This window comes from Falco rusticolus, chromosome 5 (genome assembly GCF_015220075.1).
Source record: "Falco rusticolus isolate bFalRus1 chromosome 5, bFalRus1.pri, whole genome shotgun sequence".
Taxonomy (NCBI): domain Eukaryota; kingdom Metazoa; phylum Chordata; class Aves; order Falconiformes; family Falconidae; genus Falco; species Falco rusticolus.
Window position 1 is genome coordinate 16,074,716 of NC_051191.1, and position 26,735 is coordinate 16,101,450.

Consider the following 26,735-nt stretch of genomic DNA (forward strand, 5'->3'; position numbering starts at 1 on the left):
GAATTTTCAATTTGTGAAACATTTGTTTTCCTCAAGTTTCTCCAGTGTGAAACTTCAGAACACTATGCAGTGGTCAGCTTGGGGATGGTCAGTAGACCACCAGCTATTTAATTGTTGCTGGAGCTGCACAGCTGCAGCTGTGAACGTACTTTATGTTGGCAGAGAGTTTGTACACTGCTATGCCACAGTATGTTTCTGATTGGAGTAAACCATTGCATCTTTCTCTCCCTTCTGTAGTATCAAAGCTTATGCCTTGGAATAGGGAAAAATGGTGCATCCTCTGAAAAGAAATTGAGGACAAAACCAGAAGATGGTGGTACTTTGAAATATCTGAACATCTGAATAGCTGAAATGATACTTATTATCTCAAGATTTTTGTGTGGTACTCTTAATCTTCTGGTGACACTGATTTCTCTATTTGCTGAATGAAGACTTGATTCACAGCTGTGTTCTTAATGCTGGCAGCTGGTGTGTTTTCTGGCTCTTCTTGTCAGTTCTTACCATGTTCTGGATTTTGCTGCCCCAGAAGTAGAAACAACCTGGCAGAGACGGGAGGAAACCTTGGGCCTATGATTGCTGTTCAGGAACCAAAAAGGCTTAAATTCTGGACTGAGGCTTTGTAAAACTCTTGTGCAGCTGATGTTGCAAAGAAATGTTGTAGGAGCAAATCTACTACATCACTTCCTTTCCTGGAGTGAAGGGAGGCAAGAAACTTCATCAGTGTTGAAAGACTTCATGGAACTGGTGAAGAATGGATTATGGGATGCCTGATTTCCATGAAGATTATGGTGGGAAGTTTTTCATGTTGGAAGGCCTGTCAGGAGCTAAACTAAAAATACTCTAGCACTTTTATCAGCTAAAATACTAGGAAGTCTGGGAGAGGAATACAACTGAAAGAAATCTATGGAAAGATGAACTTTTGTTAGAAGAAAAAAATGTTCCATAAAACCAGGGAAAGAATAAACAGTAAAGAATATCGGTGGGTGCCACATTGGCAAGAAGTAGAAAGAGTAAACAAAAGAAGATTCTACTTGAATTTCAGGGAAGGGGAATAGCATTTTAACTTTTATTTCAAGTCATTCATATCTCATATTAAGCATTGTAATTTGATCAGGTTACTTCCTTTTATTTTCTTGAGGCACCTCGATAGTTTTGAAGTGTCTTTCTTGAAAAATTATATTTAAAAACATCTTTTGTTATGCAGGATTTTTAGTACGGTTACAAAAAACTTGCAAAAAGGAAGAATGATGCATCAGTTAGCTTCATATTAAGAAGCTGATACATTGCAGGGTTATCAAAATAAGGATATTTTTTTTTTAATGTGAAGCATGTTGTTGTCTATTGACCAAAACATCAAACTCAAGGCAAATAAATTGTCAATAAAAAATCAGTGAAAAAGAATGTATTATTATGTTGCAGCCATTGTTGGTAAGGTACACAGTTAATACTGGTTTTTTTGTTCTGGGATTTTTTTGTTTATTTTACAAATAAGCTGGTCATTAAAAACAAAGTACTATATAGCTTGATTTCAGACGAAAACTGAGTGGTTTTTTGCTTTTTAACTTTTTCTTTTTGTTCTGAAAGTCTGGGTTTATTTACCAAAGTAAAATGCTGTCTTAACTGTGGGAGTAAGGCAGGAATCTGCTTGGTATTGTCTAGTACCAGAGCTCTATCACCCCACAAAGCTTACATGTCAGTGAAATGGCAAGGGATGCAGAAAAATCTCATGTAATTATGAAAATCTGCAAATGAGCTTCTTGATTAGGCCAGCTGAAGCTTTATTTCTGTGCCAGTAATTTGTATTGAGCTGTAAATTTGATGATTTTTGTGGGACAGAAAACTCACAATAATAATTCTTCTCATTTTCATTCTCAATTTCTTCTCTCTGTAGACTGACAGAAATGTGACAGTTGTTCTGCTCAGTGAAATAGTATGGGAACTGTTCCGTCCAAGTATTGGATGCTTTGAGCCATTCACCTTGTATTTTCCTGATTACAGCATAGGTAAATAATTCTTTAATCTGCTTTTTGGGGAGTCAATAATACTTTGTCAAACAACATCCAAATGTTCTTTCTGTGTTTATCAGTATGCCTTTTACAGAATCCAGAATATGTAATATTCCTGGGATGTAAAAGCCTGTATTCACACAACCTCTAAAAGATTTGTCTGTTTCCACTTGCCAAAACACTTCAAAGTAACATTTGGTTCCCTTAGATTTGCTGATTCTTTTAATCAGCGTAGTTTTTTGTGGATTTTGGTTTTTTTAGTGATGATTACAGTTTGGTTTTCCACTTAACTTGTAAAATGCAGTCAGTTTATTGTTAGCTTTAGATAAGCAAAACTTATTTTTGTTTAAACAGGACACCTGCAGAAGATCTTGTCTCAGAATCATCCCCCAGAATATTCTGCGGATTTCTATGCTGCATATATCAATATTCTGCTTGGTGTCTTCTATATGGTCTGTAGGGACCTGAAAGAACTTCAGCATCTGGTGAGATGAGCTCCTTTAGATTTGTTACTTTGTTTTGGGGTACTTTTTGCCAAATGAGCTCTGAAAGTCTAGATTTATTTTTGAATAAGGACAAACAGAAAATCATGGCATCATAGAATGGTTTGGGTTGGAAGGGACCTTTAAAGGTCATCCATTCCAACACCCCTGCAATGAGCGGGGCCATCTGCAGCTAGATCAGGTTGCTCAGAGCCCCTGCCAACCTGACCTTGAATGTTTTCAGGGATGGGGCATCTACCACCTCCCTGGGCAACTTGTTCCAGTGTTTCACCACCCTCACCATAAAAGATTGCTTCCTTATCTAGTCTGAATCTACCCTCTTTAAGTATGTGCTAGCTGAAAATGCAGTTTCGCTGAAAGTCCATAAAGAAGGCTGCAATTGTTTTGGTGGCTGTAAAGGGTTTCCATTACTATGTACTTTTCCAGTCAGAGGAGACAATAGCTGCACTAACAAGATGCCAGTCTGCATGGGGTTCACCCAGCCTAGAACATCTGTTTTGGTTTTTGAGCTCAAGCTGTTCCTTTATATCAGAGAGTGACTAGGAAGACTAGGCTACCTATTTTTACCTGTTGGGATAAGAAGGTAGATGTGATTAAACCTTTTATTCCTACTAATAAATACAGCAGAATCGATTGCTGCAATTGCAGCAGTTTTTGAGGAACAACTCCATTACTTGGTTAATGATTTTTTTGTTTGCAGTTCAGTCAGAGGTAGTAATAGTTACAATTTTACTTTTTCAAGCAGTGATAAGCCTCACAGTGCTGCTTCTCTTCAAGTCATTTTTACATGTGCTTATGTGAATTTGCTCTTATTCCTGCCTTCTTGCTTGCATGGACATCTGTAATCCCTAAATAGCCTTCTGTTGTATTCATTTTCTGGACTATAGAGTGGAATGCCAGAACAGGTGCTTTCAACATTTGAAGAATGCAGGTCTCAGCATGTCCATTCTCAAGTTCTATTGTTTCCTGTGTTTATTAAATGTAACTTGCCACCAACGTTCTTTATACTTCTACTTTATGGGAAATTTAAGTTCAAATTTGAAATATTTTCCTATATTATTCAGGAATGTAAAATTTTCACTTGATTTGCCTCCTGTGGAGGGTTTTAAGGTAAACTGCTACAAGCCAGATCTGCAGCACAGTTTTACAGAAACATAGCATATTAATATGACTCAAAGGCCTAGAGAAGCGAGGAGTGACATAAATGTTTTCACTGTCTTTGTTTTGGAATTAAGAATAAAATAGTTAAGTCAAAGTTCCTGCAGTATAGTCATGCCTGAGGGAACAAAAATAAACTGAAGGTGTTTGGTAAAAGGAGTTTCAACCATATATCAATTGAAGAACAAACTAACAGAAGAAAAATAAAAGATTACTTGATGGTGACCTTTGCATAAGAAAAGCTGAACAGCAATAACAATTATTAGCTGACCAGATTATTATTTAAATAACTACTTTGTACAAGGAAATTTTACAAGTTTGAAGGGATCAGTGGTTATGGCCGGTGAACAAAGCAGTGCTGGTGAGAGAATCTGAACGTCCTGCCTGCATTTCCATCAGCACCATGTAGCTAAACTTCAGCTGAACTTACCTGTTAACTATAAAGGTTTTATATTTAAATGAGATGGCTGACACCTGATGGAGGTGCAAATAGAAACTAGGGTCACAGTTCTTCTAGACATGTGCTTGAGCGATTCTGCTTAACAGAACGATTTCATTAGCTTTAGATGTAGTGTTTGTGTGTGTGTGAAATACTAACATTATGAAAAGATTTATGTAACTGGACCATAAATTATTGTGCTTGACAGGTCTCTTCTGTAGAAGGTAATGACAGACACATACAACCCTCTGCGGGCTTCTGAACAACTCCGTAGTGGCTAATAGAGACGCTAAATGTGTATTTTACTATGCATGATTATTAATGAATACATTCTGGAATGATTTTAGATTTAGATGTGGAAGTTACTGCATTGAGTTCTGTATACTAGCACAGAGATTTAATAAGGTGCAATAGGACAATAGGAGCAAGAAATGTGAGGATTGTTATTTTACAAAATTCTGTGTGATACTGATTTAACCACTGTAGAAAAAAATCTAGATGACAACATTGTCAAAATTCTCTCAATCTTACCTTAAGCAAAAGGATATAGTTTGAATATGGAATGTGTTAGCAGGGTCGGTTTATATTTGGGGGTTTTGTTTGTTTGTTTGAGTTTTTTAAAGTAATTTTGGTTTGTGTGTGTGGTCTACTTTTCCACATGCTGAACTGCTCCTGGAATGGAAAGTTTTATGTGAAAATGGAGTAAAAAAAGTTAATTAAGACATTTTTATTGCATTTATAATGTTTAATTACTATTTTTTGTAAAAAACCCGATGCAACCTCTGAGTACAGTAAACAGATTTTGCTGAGATCAAAACCAAGTAACCTGTGATAGATGACTTCTGCTTGTGTTTTAATCTACAGAAGTATTGTGATGTTTTACAGTATAACATTTGGAAGTAAGCAGCATAATTAGTAACAAAAATAATTCATTGCTTTTGCAAAGTAATGAATTATGCTGCTTGTTATATTCTGTAGCTAAATCAAATATATTTAAATTTTTAATATGTTGTACTTTTTACTTTCTGTAGGCAGTGCTCAATTTTTCTAAATACTGTGAACCAGTGGTCAGAGGAGAAGGTAAGTTTATGTCTTTAGGTTGAGAGGGTGTATGAGAGTACAGGTGCCTTCCTGTGGGTTTTGTGGAGGACTTTGCTTTGATCTTCATTGTGTTGTGACCATTTCTCTGGTCACGATGGCCATACTTATTCCAGTTGCACCCAGTAGGCAACATTTGCAGCGGAAGCAGTAGATGGCATTTGTGGGTGGTGTTTTACGGAAATGAGATGGAAATACTGTGAAAACTTGCTTCCCCCCTATAAATCTTCTTCCTTACTCAACCACCAGGACTTCTGCGAAGTAATGGGATAAGTAATTTCTCTGTCAAGGCTAAAAGGAGAAATGAAAGTGGGGGTTCTGCCACACTGTCCCAGAGTATCTCAGAATACCCACAGAGAAACAGCCTTGCATGGTAGCGTGTGCTTACAAATGGATGATGATGGTGCATCATCCGAATACAGCATTTCAGAGTCAGGGTGTTAGACTTACACCTTGCCTGTGGTTATTCAGGTGTCAGAGGTAAGACTTGTAGTGTTGTGTGAGTTAAACGTCTAACAGAGCTGATTCTGGCTTGATGCAGCAAATGAACGTGACACCCGCAAGCTCTGGAAAAATATTGAACCTCATTTGAAGAAGGCAATGCAGACTGTTTATCTCCGAGAAATATCCAGGTAATTTGGGGAGCGAGGGTTTGTTTTGTTGATGTTGCTGTTTTTAACAAGCTTCCTCTCTGAATATTTGATGATAATAAAAGTATTACGTTTCGTGGCATTTTTTTTTCTTGCTAGGTAGAATCTTTTTAATTTGTATTTCTTTCTTGCCATATAATGTTAGAAATAGGGCATCTCAGGAGGAAATTTTTAAACAAAACAGTATTTGCAGCATATAAAATATTTAAGTAAATCAGTGGCAGCAAGCTGTGTTCTGTTTTCACTGATGGTCATGCAGGTATATCCATTTTCTGTCATACATGAAGCTCCCAGGCATGGGAACCCATCCTCAGAATGTACAGGCACATTTTAAAGCACACTTGTAAAGTTGATTTGGCAGATCCTCACTGTACCAAGGGTGGATGGAAGCTTCAAAATTCTTATGAGACATTACAGGTTTTGAACATAGGTGTTCCTTATCTTTATTTACTGGAGCTAGATTTGTACATTTGCTGTGCTTTCTGACCCCTTATTTTCTTGTCCAAGGGCAAAATTTTCCTTATATGGAATTGCCATTTTTGACAGCATTAAAAGCTGGTGTCCTGCTAACAGACGGAGTTTCTTGTGGGTATGGTTTTGGATTCCTTGTTTATTTCTTATGTTGCCAGACTGCTAGAAGAAAGATGGTGGTGTTCATTTTCAATGGCAATAATCACCTCTGATTTAATGTCTTCTCTGTCTTTAAGATGATTCTGATGTTATACCATGTAAATAGAGATAATTCAGTAGTGTTTTATTTCTTTACCTTTATACAAACATAGTGATTTCTTTCCTTTGAATGTCATTGAGGCCATAGAGTATTCTGGTAACAGAACTTTGGTGTGTAGCAGAAGTCTTTGCTAAATGTTTTGGAAAAGTGATCATTCCTTCAAAAAGAAAATGGATTTTACCCCGTATAAGCTAGACTTCACTGTACCATGAGGCATTATTCTGTTTGCCTCAGGTATGTATTTATACTCAGTATTGATCTTCATTACACACTCTACTCAGGATCATCCTGACTTCTTAGGTTGTGTAATTGCCTGCTCTAATTAGAGTGTAAGATAAGATTATTATATAAAATAGCTTATGAATTGTTTCCAAATAGCTGATTTCCTTCTTTACTGTTCTCTTTGATTATAAATTTGAGCTTTACTGGTTTTTTATTGGAAATTTCAGCTTTCTGCATAATAGTTCTAGGATTTACCTTTGTGTGCCAGTAAATGCTTGAGGAATTAAAATGACCTCATCAATTTTTCTGGCCACAGAACTGTAATTACTCTCAGCTTTTCTTCAAGTTGTAAGTTAAAGCAATAGAACTTTGCTATCGGCTGTTGTAATCCCTGAACTGAGATCAAAATGAAACTACTTTTTTCTACCTGTAAAATGGACATTGGATAAAAACTTTGCTTGTTGATAATTTGGTTGATAATTCATTATAATTTGAGTATTACATTAGCTCTCATTAAACTGTTTTCATGAGTTTTATGGCTTATGGCTGATAAATACTGTTCATAAACATCTTAAAAAACTCAAAACAGAAAAGCACTGGCGCTTTACGAAACCTGGGTGGTTTTTTTATCCCCTTGTGGTATACAAAATTATCTAAAATCACAACATTTTTAATATAATTTCTTAAGGGAATTTTAAGGTGAAATTTTTTGCTATTGTTTAGGAAAACACCAAACTATTTGCAGACATTTTTCACTGACAAAATGTTCCATCTGGATGTCTTGAAAGTTTTTAAGTAAAGAATGAATATTGCTTTGTTTTTTTCCATAGGCTTCAAAATTGCATTATGAAGTAATTACAGTGTTGTTCTCACTAGCATAAACAGTTACTACACAAATAAAAAATATATTCAAAACTATCAGTATTTTTTCTTTTTATCCAATTCTGCATTGTTCTTGAAACTTAGAATACTATTGCTGTTTGCTTAGTGGTGATAATAAGATGGAAAGAAGTTGTTGTTTTACAGTTAGCTTGTACTGACTTTTATACTTTAATATAACATTACTTTCTGCAGTTTTTTCAAATACATATAGTCTGCACATTATTGAAACTTATGTGCAACGTAGTAAGACTTGCACTAATTTTTAATTAGTTTCTTACTGACTGTATCCTAGCCAGTGTAATGAAATTAAAATATATATATACCAAGCAGGTAGTTTTCTCTAAAAGACTTAACAAATACTTTGTCTTTATATATTTGCATTATTTGTCTTTTAGCTCACAGTGGGAGAGCTTCCAGCGTGGCAGTGGAGAACCTGGGCAGTTGAAAGGTATTGGATACAGTAACTCTGTAATGTGAAATGTATACTTTTCCCTTTGACTTGGTGGTTATTATCTGAGAACATGTGAATAAAATTATATAGCTGAAGGTACCTGTTAGCATTCAGTTACAGTTCAGGGTAATCATGTTTTTTTGAGAAATGGTGTTCTACAAAGGACTATTTCCCCCCCTAGCATATATCCTGGTAGTAATCTTTTCTAAGGTCCTTTGTGGGTAAAAGCAGATTTCTTTAAATCAGTATTTCTTATGTAAGAATGGATGAGGACTGAGCTGACCCCTGATGGTCAGACCTCCATGTGCCAACTGTCAGAATTGTCTGAGTGGGGAGAAGGGAATATTATACCTGGTGTATTACACTGGATTAACATGTTCCTAAACAAAACAACTGTGCTGTGTCCTGATTTCTTGGCAAAGAGAAATACCAGAATTGCAAGAATCCTTTCTGTTTTTTCATTAAAGGAGTAAATGTTTGTTGATTTTATACTTTAGACAGGCTTGAAAGTTGAATCTCAATATATCTGTCAGCTGTCATTCACAATTTAGGAAGAAATACTGAAGCATTTTCCTGGTATGTCAGTCAGTCACGGTCTTTTGACCAGTTTGTAGTTTGGGAACACTTAATCCATATTATTTATCATGACAAATAATTTCTTCTTTAGATAGCAGGTAAAATTGCAATTATCTTAAGACAATTTAAGCGGCTGTGATCAAACTGTTTCCTGTATTTGCATTATGATCAGAAATTTTTTGACATTGTTGATGAAAGGAATTTCATTCAAAGTGTTCTTAGTAAACTCCCTCCTTCTGTGCCTGGATGGTCATGAAAAACTTTTGCACCTGAGAACCCAAAAAAGGGAGGCTTTATTGAAAATGCATTTTGTAATATTTTTAGGTATATGTAGAAGGAAAAATTGCCTTATTGGTAAGAAGCATTTGATAATAACATGCTTAGAAAGCAATTATAATAAATTTTACTGTAGATGTAAATAACCATATAATTCAGTGCACGATGCAATATTGCCAGGTCAAGAATGGTGTAGAAACAGATATTTCTGTATTAAAGTAAATTTATTTGGTGTTGGATTTTGTAATTAACATGCAGCACAAAGCAGTCTCTTGATTGTAAATGAAACTAAAACTGCTGTCCTTTTGTGCCCACATGAGAGGAAATTGTTACTAGCTGTCATCTAGGATGCTTCTCATCACACTGGGGGCTCTGAATCTTAACTTCTAATGTTTGATTCCTTGATCTTTATTTGCTGATGCTTGTGAATTAAGCATAAGGGTACAGGTACTTCACAGAACAAGATACCATTGAAGTGAAAATCTGTAAGCAAAGAAGGCACAAGAGAGACCCTTTAGTGGTCTCCATAGTTAGACAACTGATGAAGTAAGGTGGTTTGATCGTCCTACTTATATGCATTATCTGTGTGAAAGAAGCAACTACGTTTACAAAAGCAGGAGAACGTAAAGGGAAAAAATACAAAGTAAAAGTAAAAAGAGGGAAGGAAAATACTAGACTGTAGTTCTTGTGCCATTTAATGTGTGAGACTTTATATACATGGTAGCAAGCTAGGTCAACTGGATCAATTTTAAAAGTTTGAAACCATTTTCTGTAGCAAATAAAACATTGGCTAAAAATTGTGAGATGCTGAACTATTTCTCAGAAGTGCAGCACGGCTTCTTTACCATGTCATCCCTATTCCTGGCTGAGCTGTCTGGCACAGTCTGGAGCACCCTCAAGGTTGGATCTTGGAGGAAAGCTTTGCCATTATATTTGAACATATTTCTTCATCTGCCCTGTTTGCCAGAAAAAAATAATCTTAAATGAAAGTATCCTGGGATTTTTTTTTTTTTTTTTTTTTAGGGAGATCACACCTTATGATTTATGAATCTTCAATGGTTCAGTTAAAATTTCTGAGATGAATTCATAAGGAGTCCAGAATGTTAGTTTTGTTTAGCTTTGTGCCATTTCTTGGCCCTTGACTGATACTATGTCTGTGATAATGGAGTTGAGAAAGTAGCCATACTCATTTAGCTACAGGAGTAGAGCAGGAGATAAGGAAGAGTGCAAGCAAGTCTAATTTGAAGTTTGTGGATGGTCAGACTGGTTTCAGTGACTCATAAACTGTTTGTTTATTTTATAGGACTTTCTGCACATACACATGTGGAACTTCCTTATTACTCCAAATTTCTTCTAATAGCTGCTTACCTTGCCTCCTACAATCCTGTTAGAACAGATAAAAGGTTCTTTCTTAAGGTAATGAGATTTTTTCTTAGTGCTGCTTGTGGTATTCCTGCATACTGCATTTCCTTGTTTAAAACCCTTCAACTGTTCTGTTTCTCTGTGTGCGTCATTTGATTTGATCAGAAGTTTTTCTGTAGATCACATGTTGTGATTGGTAACGATCACTTCGTCGTTACTAATGGCAAATAAATCCAACTTCTTCATGCCACAATGTGTAACACTGTTATATAACACAGGTATTGTTCTTTGCTTTTGTAAGTTGGTACAGCTCCCTTTGGTAAAGATTTTAGTGGAGTACTTGCAGTGTCCTTAGGTATAAGCCACACTGAAATTTCCAGAGTAAGATACAAACCATAACCGCCTTTAGCCTTTTATGAGGTAAAATGGCGTAGGGCATTGTTAACTTACACAATTTTAAGCTTCTGAAACAGAAATGTAAAATGGTTGCTTTTGTAGAAGATGTGGTTCTATTAGCTGGCACATGTTGTATTGAAATGATGGTAGTGCATGTTTTGGGGTGAATATATTAATCCTCACTACCAAATAATGAGCTAAACCCTGTTTTCTCTAAGTTATTGCCATGTACAAGTTGAATTTTTTTTTCTTCTCTTTTTCTTTGGGCTATGTTGTGGTCATGCCACAAACAAATGCTATGGTGCCGTAGTTTGTAATCTGTCTCTTTCTTACCCAGGATCTTTATGCTCCTCAAGCCTGCCTCATTGTGTTGTTTTGGGGGTCTTTATATGACAAAACATAGGCAGGAAGACAGCTATCGGAAAAGTGATTGGGCAATTATGCCTTCTATGCATTTTACCAATGCCAAGGTTTTCTAGATTATTACAGTGTGTTTTAATGTATGCATGTGTGTATGTATGGTATTCATGATAGAAGGTTTGAACAACTGAGAAAATGGGAGCAAGACAAATCTGTACAAGTGTGCTTGCTTCCTTCTTCCCTCTTGAAAAAAAAATTGTAGAATCATGTTTTGAAAAGTTCCTGCAGTTCCTAGTGATGATATACTAGCAAGTTTTTAGTTTAAATATGGGTTTTGTGTTTCTGTTATGATCTTACTTTGAAAGCTGTAGCTGTTTCACCCTTCTGTCTAGTCCTTTCCTGAGAAGAATGGAGGCTTACTTGTAGTAAGTGCAGATTGACAAGTTTTCTTTAAGGGCAACCTTTGTTCTTTTCACTTGGCCAAAGCAATTTCTTTGTGAGAGATTTATTTGCTGAAGAAGTGGTTTTGCCCAGATTTTTCCATATCGATCTTGGAAATCAAAGAAACGGGAAAGCTGACAACAGTCAAGTCAGTAAAGCGTGTTATCAAAAAGTGCCATATCTTTCTTGTTTGTGTTCACTGACCAGCCTTGTCAATTACATTTTTTTTTTTGTTTCTCCTTTTTTAGTATCTCTGAAGTTAATTTCCACTCTTGCACCTGAACTGTAGTAAACTTGTGCACAAAAAGCATGACCTTCTATGGTTTTTGAAGCAGGGACTATGACGGTGTTTCAATCTCTGTTATTAAGTATTTTTGCTAAAAATTGGTGAATCAGGAGACCTTACGGTTGTTGCTACATGTATCATCGGATAGCAGTTAGCCCTTCATCAGGTGCTAAGGTGAATTTCAGAAACAGCTGCATCTCAAAGCCCAACAAAGTAAATGCTTTTCGGGAGTGGGGTGGGGGGGTGGGTGTTGTTCAAGCTGAATGTTTTCATGAGTCATGTGGCCTGTGAAAATAGAATTAGTTTTATCAGATTTATAATGAGATTCAGAGTAGACTACAGAAAAGTCTTCTGGAGTGATTTGACTAAGGAGTGCTAGACAGCAAAAGGGCTGCAAACAAAGAGATGGTCATTGAGCTGCTAATGTGCACTACTAGTACAGGTGCTAGCCTATACACTGCACTGCTGGTACAGGTGCTAGCATATACTACAGCTAAAGATAAAGTCACAGGTTGTGGCAGCCTGGAATGCTAACAGACTGATAAAGCGATGAAGCAGTAATTGACAGCGCTGCTGTTAGTTATGTGAAAATTTAAGAGCTTTGCAGTAGATGGAGAGAATAATTTGAAGCTGGTTTTGAAAGGTAGTCTTTAAAACAAAAAAGTATAGCAATCTATATAAAGTCTTCCTTTTATCATTTTAAAGAAACCAGGATTAAAAGCTAACTGAAAATTAGTCCTGAATTTCTTACGTTTCTTTGTGCTTGCGTAGAAATAGGGCACCTGCATACTTGCTTTGAAACACTTTTGATATAACTTAAATACACCATATGGACATCCCAGCATAACCTTTAAAATGCACGAATGCAGTATGTTGTGATCCATCACTAAAATGCCATATAATGTCAGGCTTGATCACTTTCCCTTCCAAAAGGTCTCTGTTACCACTGCAGCCTTCTTTTCAAAGGCATGATAAAAAGATTACTTTGCTGTCTCTAAGTATGTGTGATATGTATCATTGAATGAACTACTTTTTTTTTCTAATCTAGCACATGATGTAAAGGAAACTTAAAGCCCTGTCTAATATTAAGCTCTTCAGAAGTCAGTCAAGAAGAGGCACAGTTACTGAGATCGTCTTGACGTGGCTGAGTAGTGAGGTCCACAAACACTAAGTACAAGATTTTAAACATGATAATGAGAAGTTAATTCCTTCATTTGAGATATTTTTTTCCCTTATTCATTGACCATGCTTGTAAGGTATACTTAGTAATAAGGTATATTTCTGAAGGCAGTGGAAAAATTCAACAGGCGAGAATTTTTTTTCAGATATTTTGAGAAATAGCACTTAACTGTTTTTAAAGAATATTATATATGTACCTCTCCACTAGTTTTATACATCATTTACATGTCATCCTTCATGGCTGTCTTTGTGTTTTTAAATTTTTTGTTTTTACACGTTCATTTGTAACATCTTGTTTACTGTATTTCTGTCCTTGTCTTGCCTTCACTTTTTCAGCTGAGATCCAAACCCACTTGATACTCTGGATAGTCCTTCCTTTCTTAAGGCTACTTTAAAACTGTGCCTTTTTAAATGATGTTTCCCTGCAGCCTTTTCGCTTTGTCGTTCAGCTCCTGCACCTTGAGCTGTCTTTGTATTTCATTGATTTAGTTCCTGCTTGTCATTCTGCCAACTTGTGTACCATCCAAATTTTAAAATGGAGCAGATAAAAGGTGAAAATTCAGATGGATTTTATGCATGGATACATTTTAAAAATGAAGTGGCAATCATTTAAACTTGTCTGGAAAGAGAAATGAAACATCTGTCTTTTTCATTAGATGATTGAGGATAGGAGTAGGATGGTGGCATGAAGTCATATTAAAAACAAATTTTTACTGCCTCTTTTCATCAGTCCCTGATCAGATCAGAAAAAAAAAGTCACACATGTCACCAAAAAAATATTCTTGTGTTGTTTTTTGGCTTGGCACCGCTTGCAACACAATGAAGCAAGAAGTAAGGCAAGTATAATTTTAAGGCTTCTAGTAAGAAGGATTGCTAGTAATACTGGAGGTGTAGTAAAGAAGCAGACCCAGACTAGTGTACTACCATATGTAACGTGTCTGTCCTTTGTTCACGGTTTTGATTCTCTTTGCTATAGAAGCGGCATAAAATAACTGACATATAATATTTTCTCATCTGTTGTTTACAGCATCATGGGAAAATTAGGAAGACCAACTTTATGAAGAAACAGGAAAAGGTATGTATTTTACCTTTCTAAGCTGAGCTTGGCAACAAATATTTTTTCTGCTGTACTGCTGGATGTATACTTTATTTTACCTCACTGTTTACTTTAGATACAACAGAATTGCATAAATAACAATTATTATTGTATTTGTTTCGTATGTTACAAATTTCTGTATGATACACACATTTTTATTTCACTGAAAGGTAAATGTAGCATGAATTTGCTTCCTAAAGCTATATTTTTGTGTATAACAAAAAGTGCTTAAAAAAGGTAGTTGAAGGACATAATATAGGGAAGAGCCAGATATTGGAATTTCTGTCAAAGATATTAGAGTAATAGGTGGTTAGTAGCTTTGAAAGTCGAGTCACTTTAATTCCCAGTGATGCAGTGAGGTATAACACCTTAAGTTTGTGTGTTGAGGCTTGGAAACTTTGCACTTCTGTCTGTTGTTAAGGATCCGTCAGACTATTAACTGACCTTTTCATGATTATAAATAGCTAAACTTAATTGATTTCAGTGGAGCTATACCAGTTTTTACTGACAGAGGCTTGATATGCTAGGAAAAATAAATACCTGTATGTATATTTATAACTAATGTAAAAAGACAATTCAAATTTTAACATTGGTAACTTGACTTATTTTTAAACAAATCTATAAATAATGAGCAGTGCAGACAGCACTGAATTCCTACTGAAATAATAGTTATATCCTTTTCTTCTCTAAACTACAGGCAGTATAAATAATATGAGAAAAAATTTAATATGATATGTTGCCTAATAATCCTTGGCTTCTGATCCTGCCTATAGCCTTTTCCCTAATTTTTCTCCTGCCCTTGCAAGAAGAGAGTCCTTGGCTGTCCAAAGACTTTTTCCAAGTTCTCTTATTTCTGTAGGAGCACAGTTTTTGCATGTGAAAGTGTAAGTGAGCATACTTTTAGTTCAGCAGTATGAAGTGTTTCACTTTTAGGTAGATATTTATGTGAATTTAAGAATTTTGAAGTCTCTGAATGCATGTGCCCTGTACATGTAGACCTCATGTGTTTTGTCCCTGGCACATGAACTCACAAGAACTTCCAGAGCATTTAATGATTTTCAGGACTGCTATGTTCTTGAAATAGCTCCACATCTTAATTAGTTGATAAATATTTTTCAGGAGAAGGAATAATTATTTTATGTTACACCAAAATCATCTTCTTTCTTTGCATCCTCTGCAGGAAAGGTGTTTTTTTATTTTTTGTTGGCAATAGATTTCCAACTTGGATGATGAGATGGGAACAGCTAGGAACATAAAAGGAATGGGAAAATAGAGATTTGATGAAGAAATTCTGAGGTCACGATCACCTTAACTGTACTGTAGAGCTTGTTCTCTTGTGTCATTGTTTATGTTAAATGGGCTTGTATCTGAGATTGCTACTTGGTGTTCAGAAGTGCCCACATTAACGATAAATTGGTTTTCATTTTATTATTGTTCCTGCAGCAAACTAAATGCTACTGACTAGGTACAAAACCAGAACAGATGGAGATACTAAGGAAAGAACTGTAAATGAGGGTAACTCAAATGTAATGTAAACAAAATTAATGGTCAAAAAGATGAGTAAGATTTCAGTTACTTCTTTGATTAGATTAATTCTAGTTTTGTAGACTTTATATTAGCCTGCAACCTAAGCACTGAACTATTACACTGAAAGTGTGATTGTACTTGTGTGAGCTAAAGAAGCTTGGTTTATTGTTCAGCTGTAATAACTTGCATGATCAGGAAGAACTTATAAGAATGCAAATGAAGAGAATTACAGCTTTGTAATCCTGGTAAATATAGTTAACAGAAAATATCTCTTGAATTGACAGTGTCACAAAACTTTGATTGTGTGACATAAACTGGAGTGTGTCTTAGGGATTAATGAATAGGAAAGGAACTTTGTGGCACTTCAAGTAACTTTGCTTCTAGTTACAGCGCACCAATTCTCTGCTTATGGTGTCACTTCAGGGGTAAGGACCCTTTTTGCTATAAGTATTGATGCCAGAAACTGAAAGTGCTTGTAGGTTCATAGCAGAGTCTGGTTTTGACAGTTTTTGAGGCAGGGTAGCTGTGATAGTAGGGAACAGGACTCAGTGCCTGGGAGGATCTTCCAGACCTATCTATGTTCCTTTTCCTATACTGTAACCTTTATAAATATTGGTACAGATACACAATCACCCAGATGTAAACTTTGTATATTTTGGTACTATGATTCTATAGTGAGGGAAACTGAAATACAGGGGTAAAGGATTACTCTTCTGGTTTCAGCTGGGATGGAGTTAATTTTCTTCTCAGTAGCTGGTGCAGTGCTGTGTTTTGAGTTTGGTGTGAAAATAATGTTGATAACATCTTTTTAGTTGTTGCTAGGTAATGTTTATATTAAGTCAAGGACTTCAGTTTCTCAGGCCTTGCCAGCAAGCGGACTGAAGAGGCACAATCAACTGGGAGGGGACACAGCCAGGTCAGCTAACCTAAACTAGGCAAAGGGCTATTCCATACCATAGAGATGCTGGGTGTATCCACTAGGAGGGTAGGCCAGGGCTAGCTGGTGGCTGCTTAGGACTTAGGGACTGGCTGGGCATCGGTCACCAGGTGGTGAGCAATTGTGCTGGGCGTCACTTGTTTGCTTTTTTTTCCCCTTCCCTTTGGATTTTATTCCTCTCCCCTTCTCGCTCCTTTACATTATTATTATATTAGATCTTATTTATTTTGTATCAATTATTAAATTGCTCTTATCTCAATCCACAAGTTGTACATTTTTCTTGATTTTCCTCCCCATCCTGTTGCAGAGTGGTGGTGTGTGGCATGAGTGAGTGGCTGTGTGGTACTTAGTTTCTGGCTGGGGTTAAACTGTGACAATTACATTATGTAGTGTTACAAATAAAGGCTGATTTGCTTCAGTTGGTGTGTCAGTATACCTTCCCTCAGAGAAGCTTGTCTAAAGACCAATTTACAGATCAGATTCACGTAACTCCAAGTGGGTACCTGCATCTAAGCTAGTATCTTTTTATAGCAGAGCTAGTCAATGCAGTCATTGGAGTGTAGGGTGTGATTAGTCTCATACTAAAGTAGGTTATACGTTCAGTTAGATGAATTGCACCATAAATTGTATTGATTAGACTTTTTACTGGCTATAATGGGAACGTAGAAAACTAGTTTGGCTGTACATACCTACTTGGCAGGAAGCTAACGTTAGATGAAATAAACCCTTAAAAGTTTAGATACAGCCAGGCTAAATATCTTTTGATTCTTAACTCTGTTCAGTCCAGAGGCTGTGGGTTTTTTATTAGAAAAATAAATCTTGTGAATGAGGGAAAATACTGTCCTTATTCTATTAGTTGCTTTGTTGCTGATAACAGCACAATTTGTTGGGTTTCTTTGCATGGTTGCCCTGGAACAGTGTTTTTCCAGTTTAGTGACAAGTGAGAGATCTTCCTGGTGAAGCTACTTTTGCAGGAGTATGATTTTTCAGATGTCAGCCTGTCAGAAGATCAAATGTGTTGGTGTGATGATTTTTTTTTAATTGGAAAAAAAGTTTGTCTAGTATATCTGCTTCAACTTCAGTCTAGGTTTTGTTTTGTATCAGAATTCCTAGCTTACAACTTAAGATGCTTTATTTGTATGGCAACCAGGGAAGTTCAGAAATGCTTTGAGCTAAAAAAGTGAGAAGTGTAGTTTTGTCTTTTCAGCGTGTGCTAAAAAGGTTGAAAATTCAGCCAACTGATGCTAAGGACTTTCTCCCTTCTGTGCAGGTAATTTAGTTTGTGTTAAGCTTTTACCTTTTAAAGAATGCTTTTGGTTCTCATTCTTGTTTGTGAAATTCTGGAATGCCTATACATGGTTTGCAGTTGTGGGACGATGAAAGACTTAGGCCAGTTGAACAGTGGGAACATGAAACTCTTGACACAGTACAGGAAAAGCACAAGCACAGATAGTGGCAACTGGGGAAAAGTCTTTTTTGAACCATTAGGCAAGCGTATTGCCAAGGGGGAAAGATGATAGAGGGTGGTAGAGGACAGACAGAATTAATTAGATGGCTACAAAACTTTTTGAAGACAGTTTCTAAATGTGAAAGTTGTCTTTGTTTTTAACTGAGCTGAGGGATCCCTTGGATTTTATAAATACTGTTCTATACAGTATTATGCCTTAGCTCCTTGCAGAAGACTTGTAAAATTGTTATTCTATACTATGTTCTGTTTGGAGGACTTTCTAAACCATTCCTGTTCTTCCAGGAATTTATTTCTCTCAAAGAAATAAAAATGAAGTGCTTCTTCAAGAAATTATACTTTCTTGGAATTAACTCTTCTGGCTTTTCCAAACGATAGCATTTCTCTCAAATAATTTGAAAGTTCAAACCAGTATTCTGTCTAAGCAGAGAGCTGGTAATATTAAGAGCAAGAAACCTGTGAAGCAACTTTATGCTAAACACAGCTTCAGAAAGCAAACATGCTAAGTATGCTTGCTAGCTGCTTGGAGTGCGCAGTTTTTAATTACTGTGTGTTTGACTTCCCTGTTGATAATAAAGAGTATGTTTCACATAACTGGCATGTTTAGAAGCAGAAGGGCAGGGAATTGTACAGTTCATAACTTACACCATACCTGCATTCTAACTGAGAGTGCTGTGCTGAAGTTTTGACTACGTTTCCATTATTTTTCACATTTATTTCTTTGTTAGCCAAGAGGTAGCTTTGGGGACACTTCCTAGATTTGAAAATCTAGAATATGTATTGGAAATACTTTTTTGTTTTGCTGAAGAAATGAGTGGTTGTGTTTTATTGATGACTAACAGCACAGAGTTGCTGGTGGGTTATTTGAGAGATGTTCTTTCCCAGAAGCATTTTGAAACAAAGTTTATTTTGAAATTTCTCTTTAATCTTGGCTGCTGTGCTAGTAAGAATAAATCAATGTACACTGCAAAAAAGGAAACTGGATGTCAAAGTAGAGAGAATGAAATACAACCTTAAAAGGAAACAAGTATTTTCCTTGTCAGAACTTTTGACAGTCTGGGTCATAAATAAATCTCTGTAGTCCTAACAATGCTTCCTGAGTTGTAATACTGCCCAGCTCTGCCTTATGAAATGTTCTCCTTTTTGTAAAATTGGTTATTTTAAAAGTATTTAACAACGAAAAATCAGGAACTCCTATTTCTGTTCATTCAACTGAATTTGGTGTTACTACATGCAATAACCTGAAATGCCCAAGATGTCCATCAGTGTCAGCTGAGGTGTGAAGATGAAGAGGGTGGTGTAAAAGAAGGATAAGGGACAGAATAGCTTTGTAAATGCAAAGTGGGGTAAATATGCTGTGTTCTGATAACGTTTGTCTGTAGCTGGTAGGTAGCTCTTAATACAGCAGCTCTTACCAGCAAAGGAGCTGACCTTGTGCTCAGCCAGCTGAACTCTCTATTTTAGCCAGCTGAACTTGTGGGAGGCAGATTCATGCTGGGCCTTCACACTCAACGCTCTTTGGGCTGCATCTTGAATACACAGTCCAGTGTTGCCCCCTTCCAGTACAAGGCACACATCAATAAACTGGAACAAGTTCATCAGAGAGGTATCAAAATGGTCAGAGGCTGGAGCACTTGCCCTGCGAGGAGAGGCAGAGGGAATTACAGTTGTTCAAGTTGGAGAAGGGAGGCCCAAAAGTAGCCTGTCCTGTATATGCAGAGATCATAAAGACTATATGATACAATGGTGGATAGTGAGAAACAATGAGTGTAATTATACTGGATATAAGGAAAACCTTTTTCCTTCTGAGGACAGCCAGGCAGTGACATGGGTTCTCTAGCAGAATCACCTAGAGCAGGTTGCTCAGGACCATGTCTAGCTGGGTTTTGAATATTTGTAATGATGGAGACTCCACAACCTTGTCTTGGGCAGTAAGTTGTAGTGCCCTCAGGTAAAAAAGCTTTTTTTCCTGTGTTTAGATACAATTTCCTGCATTACAGCTGGTGCCCATTGCCAAATTATTCTACTCGTGTTCTAGACCATAAGGCTGTTTTTCAGAGTAGTTTAGTATGACGTTTAAGATAAGAAACTCTTGTTATGACTTTGCATTTCTGTGAGAGGAAGAGAAAAGGTTTTGGCTAAAGTGATTCAAAGAAAGTGGGTACATTGATACTTTAGCAGAATCTTCTCTTTTTATGTTTTTTTCAAATGCAAATTCCAGTAAAATCTTCAGTCTTCAGTAACCAAAACGGTTGATGGTTTTATAGATTCATAAAAAGTATAGTTCTGTTGTGGGCAGTTCTGTGTAGGTGATAGTGTATTATAGACAGACTGTAGATAATTATTCTAAACCTTTAAAATTTTTCACTAGCTGGAAATTCTGTGTGCTTTTAAGAAGCCTAACTTGTCTTGCTGTTGAGAAACTGAAGAAAACTGTGTATCTTGAGAATGCCATAAAATATAGTCTGTCTTCTTTAATCTTTAGAATGGGCAAAGTAACTAAATATGACAAGTAAATTTATAAACGTAGTGACAGGAAAGTTGGCATCAGATCCTCTGTTATAGCTCAAAAATGTTCTGATTTCTTGTGCAGTTTGAACTCTTGCCATGTTAAATAGAGGTCTATGTCTGTATCTTTATCTTGATCAATAAGCATGTATTCAGTGTTCTCCATAATATGTAAGTAGGCTGTATGAAAGACTACTGTGAATTATAGTGCCTCCCCAGAGGCTAAAAAGATGTGAGAATAACCCCCGGTGGTGCCCCACGGAAGATCTATTGGATTGACAAGTCTTGTTTCTGTTGCAGACCAGCAATCACCTCCTTGGGCCAAAGCCATTTCCCCTGGACAGATTGTTAGCAATATTGTACAGTATTGTGGACAACAGAGTTCCTCCAACTGCAAATATATTTTCCCAGGTGGGTGTGTGCTTACTTTCTTTATTTCCTTTTTACTGCCTGGAATTTTTGAAAAGGTTTTACATTGTTTTTTGTGAGTTGTCATTCTAATTAAATGTAATGAGAAAATAACCACAACAGTAATTGGAATTGAAGGCTCAGAGTAGTATTTATCTGCATTACTAACTATGAATTCAAGACTTCATCTGTGTAATGGTCTGAAACCTTCTAATAGCAAACTTTCTTCTGATCCCAGGCTGTGATCTGCGCTGATTAGGTCCTTGGCTTCTCATTGAAGCCTGTTAGCCTGCTTGCGTTTCAAGTGAAGTATATAAATGTTCACTGTCCTATGGCCAAACTTAGTTCCTTTGTAACATGTTACAACAATGTAGTGGTGAAGAAAGAGCAGAGGGAAGAATAAGGTGCTATTTGCGGGCGAAAGGTGTGTGTTTGTGACGCATGTATCTGTAGGGATAATGTTTTCCATGGACCAGCTTTTAAGAGCCTTACAGAGGAGAGCGGGTATCCTGTTTCGCTAGATGGCAGCATAACTATAGAGTTGAGTGGAATTAAGTAAATCTGGAGTTTTCTCTAGTGCTCTGAGTTTGTCAAGTGTAAATACCTATTCTGTATAAGTAAAGATGGCTTTCTGTTGTCAATGTGATTTTTAGATCTTTCATCTCCACCTCAGAAGATCTCAGTTTCTGTCCTGCTTTCCAGTTGTGCTTAACTTGCAGAAATGTTTTCTACCTTTCCTTGTTAGGTCTCAAATTTAACCAAGGATTATTTGAATCTGATGTCTGTGTCCGTGTAAAGTTAGGAAACATATGCTCAAGATACTTAATTTTGCTACGGCTTTAATCATTACTGTTCAGTGTTCACACAAATGTTTGGCAAAATTAGTTTCCCAACTTTGTATAATAACTAACCATAAATATACATACTGTAAAATCAGGCAATAGAGAAGCTAGAGGATTGTAGTACTGGTTTATTCAGTGCTATGTGAATATCTTAATAGTGATGCGGACCAGGGTGCTTTACAGACGCTGTAGGGAACTCACACCTTCACATGATGTTTTCTCTCAAGCTCCTTTAAAGGTTATTATATGATCTGGGGCATGAGAAATTATTAGACAACAACCTCCAAAATCTGTTAATACAAGCATTTACTTTTTTTTGTAATTAGATGAGTGATTTTTCAGTCTACAGTCTGTACCCCTTGGGAGGTCAATGGATTAGCTCTCAGAGGTGTTCAGGAAGTGGCTGAAAAAATCAGGTTTAGATGTTTATGCATCCTCTGCTTGTTTCTTGCCTATCTTGTCATCTGGCACCTCAGTAATTCACTGTGCTTTCAGAAGGAACCCTAACTCTGTTAGTATTTCAAAGCTATGTGAAATTTCCTATGGGTGAGTGCCATATGAAGGGACACCAGAGATTGTTGAAGCAGGCGGTTTCTGACAGACTGGATGATGGCTGCAGCCTTGTAGCTACTTGTAGCAACTTTGGAGTACAAAGAATACAGGGACCTTAGTGTTCATTAAAATGCATACATTTGGCTGGCTATATTTATTCACTTTTTGGGGGGCCAGTGTCAGATGTAGCACGAGGTAATTGCTTTTTTATGGGCATTGTGTTGGTTCTTTAATTCATGGTACTGTGAAGTCTGTTGATCAGGTCTGTTCGTCAAGGTATCGCTCACGCCTCTTTCCTTACAGGACACTGGTTCTGTGTTTTGTTCTGGTTTGTGCATTTTTTGATTTAAGACATGAAGTGTTGAAGCTGAAACTCAGGGTACTGAGGCAAAAGGCGATTGTCTTGTTTAATGATGTTAGTTTATCAATGATTGATCTAGGTTTAGTTCAGTAAGGAATGGAGTCATGTTGAGCCTTAAGGAAATTCAGAAGAAAGTAAGATACAATTCATGTTCAGATTGGTTTCACTTGTCCTGTAAACCTACTGATGGTTCACCATGTAGGTACTTCTTGTTTCAAGCCTTTCTCTCTCTCTCATCAATGCCTTTCTGTCTTTCTCTCCCTGCCCCTGGCTCTGGCTCTGTGGTGCACTCGTGTGCACTCTGCTTTTCTTTCTTTCTTCAAGTGTTAGAAGACTCTTGTCACTATGATCTTTAAACTACATTTCATTTTTGAGATGGAAAGAGGGCAACCTTTAAGGCATAAAATGAAAGAACAGGCAAGAAGCAAAACAATGGATTGTCCAACTGCAACTATGAAATTTACAGTTTTGCCTGAATTTTGACAATCTCCAGGAGCAAATTTCAGCGCAATTTACTCAAGTAATGTGAAAAGGAATGATTATGACAAAACTGGGAGCACTACATAGTAAAACTTTGTGTGTAGGATTCACTGTATAGTCTCTTTGGCTATCAAAACTATCTTGGTATACTTAAGTTGTGAATATCTTGTATAACAGTTTTACAGTGTATTCTCAAAATGTCTATGTCTGCGTATTTGACATGCACTCCAGGTGAGAGAACAAATGTCATTATTTCAATGCACAGTTAAGTAGAACTGAAGACATAGTTTGTACATGGAGTGTCGTTCCTCCTGACACTAAATTGCAGAATGAAACAATTCAAGTTTTTCACTCTTAATTTATAGTGTACACTAGATGGCAGTGTTATCAAAGAATAGCTGTATGCAGATTAAGCTATAAAGATATATATATTTAAAAGAAAGATGTAAAAAGATTGTATTAAACCTTAACCAGGTTAGGAGGGGCAAAGAAATCGAAACTAAATCTGTTTATACAGAAATAAAATGTCATAAATTATTTTAAAGTATTTTTAATTATGAAAACGATTTTTGCATTCAATTTAATTAAAAAATCTTGAAGTGTTTAATGTAAACTAACATAAAATACAACAGAATTTGAAGTAGACTTCGTAAGTAGTTTAATCTAGGCGTAATATGTAATTGCAATTTTTTCTTCTTGAATAGTTTAAAACAATTTATATTCCACTGATTTTTGCCACTAGTTATTCTGTAAATGTATTTTTTTGAATCGGGTAAATATGTAGGAGCTGGGTTATCCTTAGCAGTATTGATGACATTTACGTATTACTGTTAGATACCACAAGCTTTTATTTTCTTGTTTGTGTGTACAGCATGGAAATCATTCTTGAATTGTGCAGAAGTTTAACATGTTCTAAATCAAATATTTGGCTTCTTAACTAATTCAACATTAATTTTATGTGCTCTTTAATTTGTAAACTGAACGGCTGTACATGAACCAAATACTTATTAATTCTCCCCATGTACTGTCAGAAAATAGCATGCCTTGGCTTTAAAGTTGATCAACAATCTCAGTCAAGATTCAAGAAGGACCAGCAGCTGCTTTAAGATCTGTCATGCTGCTGATTTTGTGATATTTCTTATTGCTTCTTGTTTCTGTGCATAATTTCTATTCACATGAAAATTCTGGTTATTAGCTTTTCAAAAGCAGATTTTTTATGCTAATAAGCAGCAAAATTTCAATTTTCTGTTTAATGCTAGGGTTTATTGAAAATGTTTCAATTTTACTAAATAGAATTTCAACTTAAAATTTGAATCTTAATCTAACTTTTGCCTTTTAATGTTAATTAGTCCTTAAAATGGTCTCATAGGTTTTTTTAAACAAAAAGTTAACATGTTCCTTTCAGAAGCATGATCTTTGTGTAAGAGACTAAGTTTTTCGTGCTCTGACTTCTTGGTGTAATTGGGTTATATGAGAAAGAATTGGGCTCATTCACTTTGTTTTTCCTTGTTAAGTAGTACAGGGCAGTGGCATCGGGATAAAAAAAACAAATGTAAATTTCCACTTCTGCAAATGAAAATTTTTTCAGTTATCCCCTTAAAGTTGCAATTTCTCTTGGTTTTGCGTGATTTTTTTAAAATAAAATTGTCATACACCTAGTGAGAATTGTTTGAGAGGAAGTTAAAGTAAGATTTTTTTTTTTTATTTTGTTTTAGACTACTGATTTCAGTACATATGTAGATATAGGTCTGTATTCACTTGGGAAATTTTCAGTGCTTTTTTTCGTGCAGAACATTCACTGTTTTTCTTAGTAGTTCTAATTTGTCATGATGCTGTTTTTTAACACGTTGTGTGTTACTGTAACATGTCACTGAATTTGTTTGTTTGAATTTATTTGCTTGGTTTTTAAACCAGGAGATAACAGAGGTTAAAACACTATGGATTTCTGCAGCCCTTTCGGAGCACGAGATCTTTAAACGTTTTTCTTCAGATGCACTTTTGTGTAATAATTTAACAGGTTGGAGATGATATTGCCACCACTACTGGGCAGTTACGTTCTGTGCATGGGGCAGAACTCGTGCAGTCGATGGCCTGGTTAATACATGGCTAGGCTGAGCATGTGGCTGAAGTATTTTTAAAAGATAAAACTATTTTTAATGGTGAAAAAATGCAAATGTACTTTCACACAATGCTAAAGAGTGCAGCTCTGGGGTATGCAGTCTGCATCCTACCACAGCAGATAAATCATAGGCTCTCCTTACCTAGGCACAGCAGTTGATGTCTTTTCAGGCTTAGGGAGCAGCCAGGAGTATGATTTGTGTGTACACATGGACCCACTGTGCAGAATATGAAATGTGCATTGTGCCCAAGTGCAAATAGTACAGAATGGAGGGATACAAAGAAACTTTATAATGCCTATCTCAAGTGCATTTGGGAAAGGTTCTGAGATTTTACTAGTTCTGATTTGTAGAAGAGTAGTATTTCATTTCAGGTTTCCCACATTTAGAAATACAACATTATTCTTTTTATAAAAATGTGCCTTAGTATAGGACATGAGTGAATTTATGCATGAAATACCATGCAAGAATTATCAGCACCAATTTAAATTAAGTCAGCTCATTTTACATTGAAGGGGACAAGGGCTGTTAATTTCATATCACAACCAGTGAGCAAGCAGATGTTGTTACAGTTAGGGTTTACAAGCCAAAATTAACCAATACTTTTTCCTTTACCAAAATGTTGTTTTCAATTACTTCTTCAAATCATTTCAGTTCTCCTAACCGTTTTTCATTTTTAGATGTTTTAACTTGCTTCTGCTTTCTTGTGAAATACGCTTTTCATAAAAAGGCTTGACTTAGATATACTTGTAGTTTTGAGTTATGGTATTATATATTTTAGGTAAAATGGAATCAAACCCTTTGTCTTGCATGCTATTGGTATTTTATTCCAGTTAATATATCCCTGAATGTTTGGAAAGACATCTGTGCGGAGAGGCGTGATAACTCCTCAGAATACACTAATAGCTGAAAGTTAGCGAGTAGGTAACTGATCAGTAACTTCAATTCTGGTTGCATTTTCACTCTAATGCATTAGACTGTTAGGTCAAAGTTTGGTGTCTACATTCAGAATCGGGTTTGGTTTTACTGTTACTCACGTTCAGTGAATATATTTGGATAGCTGTATAGATATTCTTTTCTGATTATAGTGCATTTGGAAACAGAGAATTCTACAGAGGTTGTATGGTGACACGTCAGGTATCTTACACATCATAGTCTACATCTGGTTTATTAGATATTTCTTATCTGTTTGATAGGATCTAAGAAAAGCACCAGAATTTCCCTACAAGTACTACAAATTCCTAAAACTAATGTGGTTATAAATGTGTAAGAATTTGGAATGAAGGTTAGCAATTTAGAATTTTTCCAGTCTGGCAAAATGATAAACAGCGTTGCAAACTGTTGGCTACAGAGCAAAAGCTTTTTATCTGAAGTTAGAAAAAGCCTGAAGATACAAGATTTAGCATAGTGTGTTAAGTGCCAATATG

At 36.1% G+C, this 26,735-nt stretch overlaps 1 protein-coding gene across 5 annotated transcripts in view; it reads left to right on the forward strand.

The window, feature by feature from the left end:
• ORC5 (origin recognition complex subunit 5) overlaps nucleotides 1–26,735 on the forward strand; it is a 76,445-nt gene that overhangs the window by 13,494 nt on the left and 36,216 nt on the right. For all 5 annotated transcript variants that reach the window (XM_037389548.1, XM_037389551.1, XM_037389549.1 and 2 more), the window contains 8 exons: nucleotides 1,892–2,003; nucleotides 2,361–2,491; nucleotides 5,138–5,186; nucleotides 5,746–5,836; nucleotides 8,084–8,136; nucleotides 10,295–10,407; nucleotides 14,043–14,090; nucleotides 20,849–20,959. In XM_037389548.1, the coding sequence (XP_037245445.1) occupies nucleotides 1,892–2,003; nucleotides 2,361–2,491; nucleotides 5,138–5,186; nucleotides 5,746–5,836; nucleotides 8,084–8,136; nucleotides 10,295–10,407; nucleotides 14,043–14,090; nucleotides 20,849–20,959 (708 nt within the window). The remainder of the gene's footprint in view (nucleotides 1–1,891; nucleotides 2,004–2,360; nucleotides 2,492–5,137; nucleotides 5,187–5,745; nucleotides 5,837–8,083; nucleotides 8,137–10,294; nucleotides 10,408–14,042; nucleotides 14,091–20,848; nucleotides 20,960–26,735) is intronic.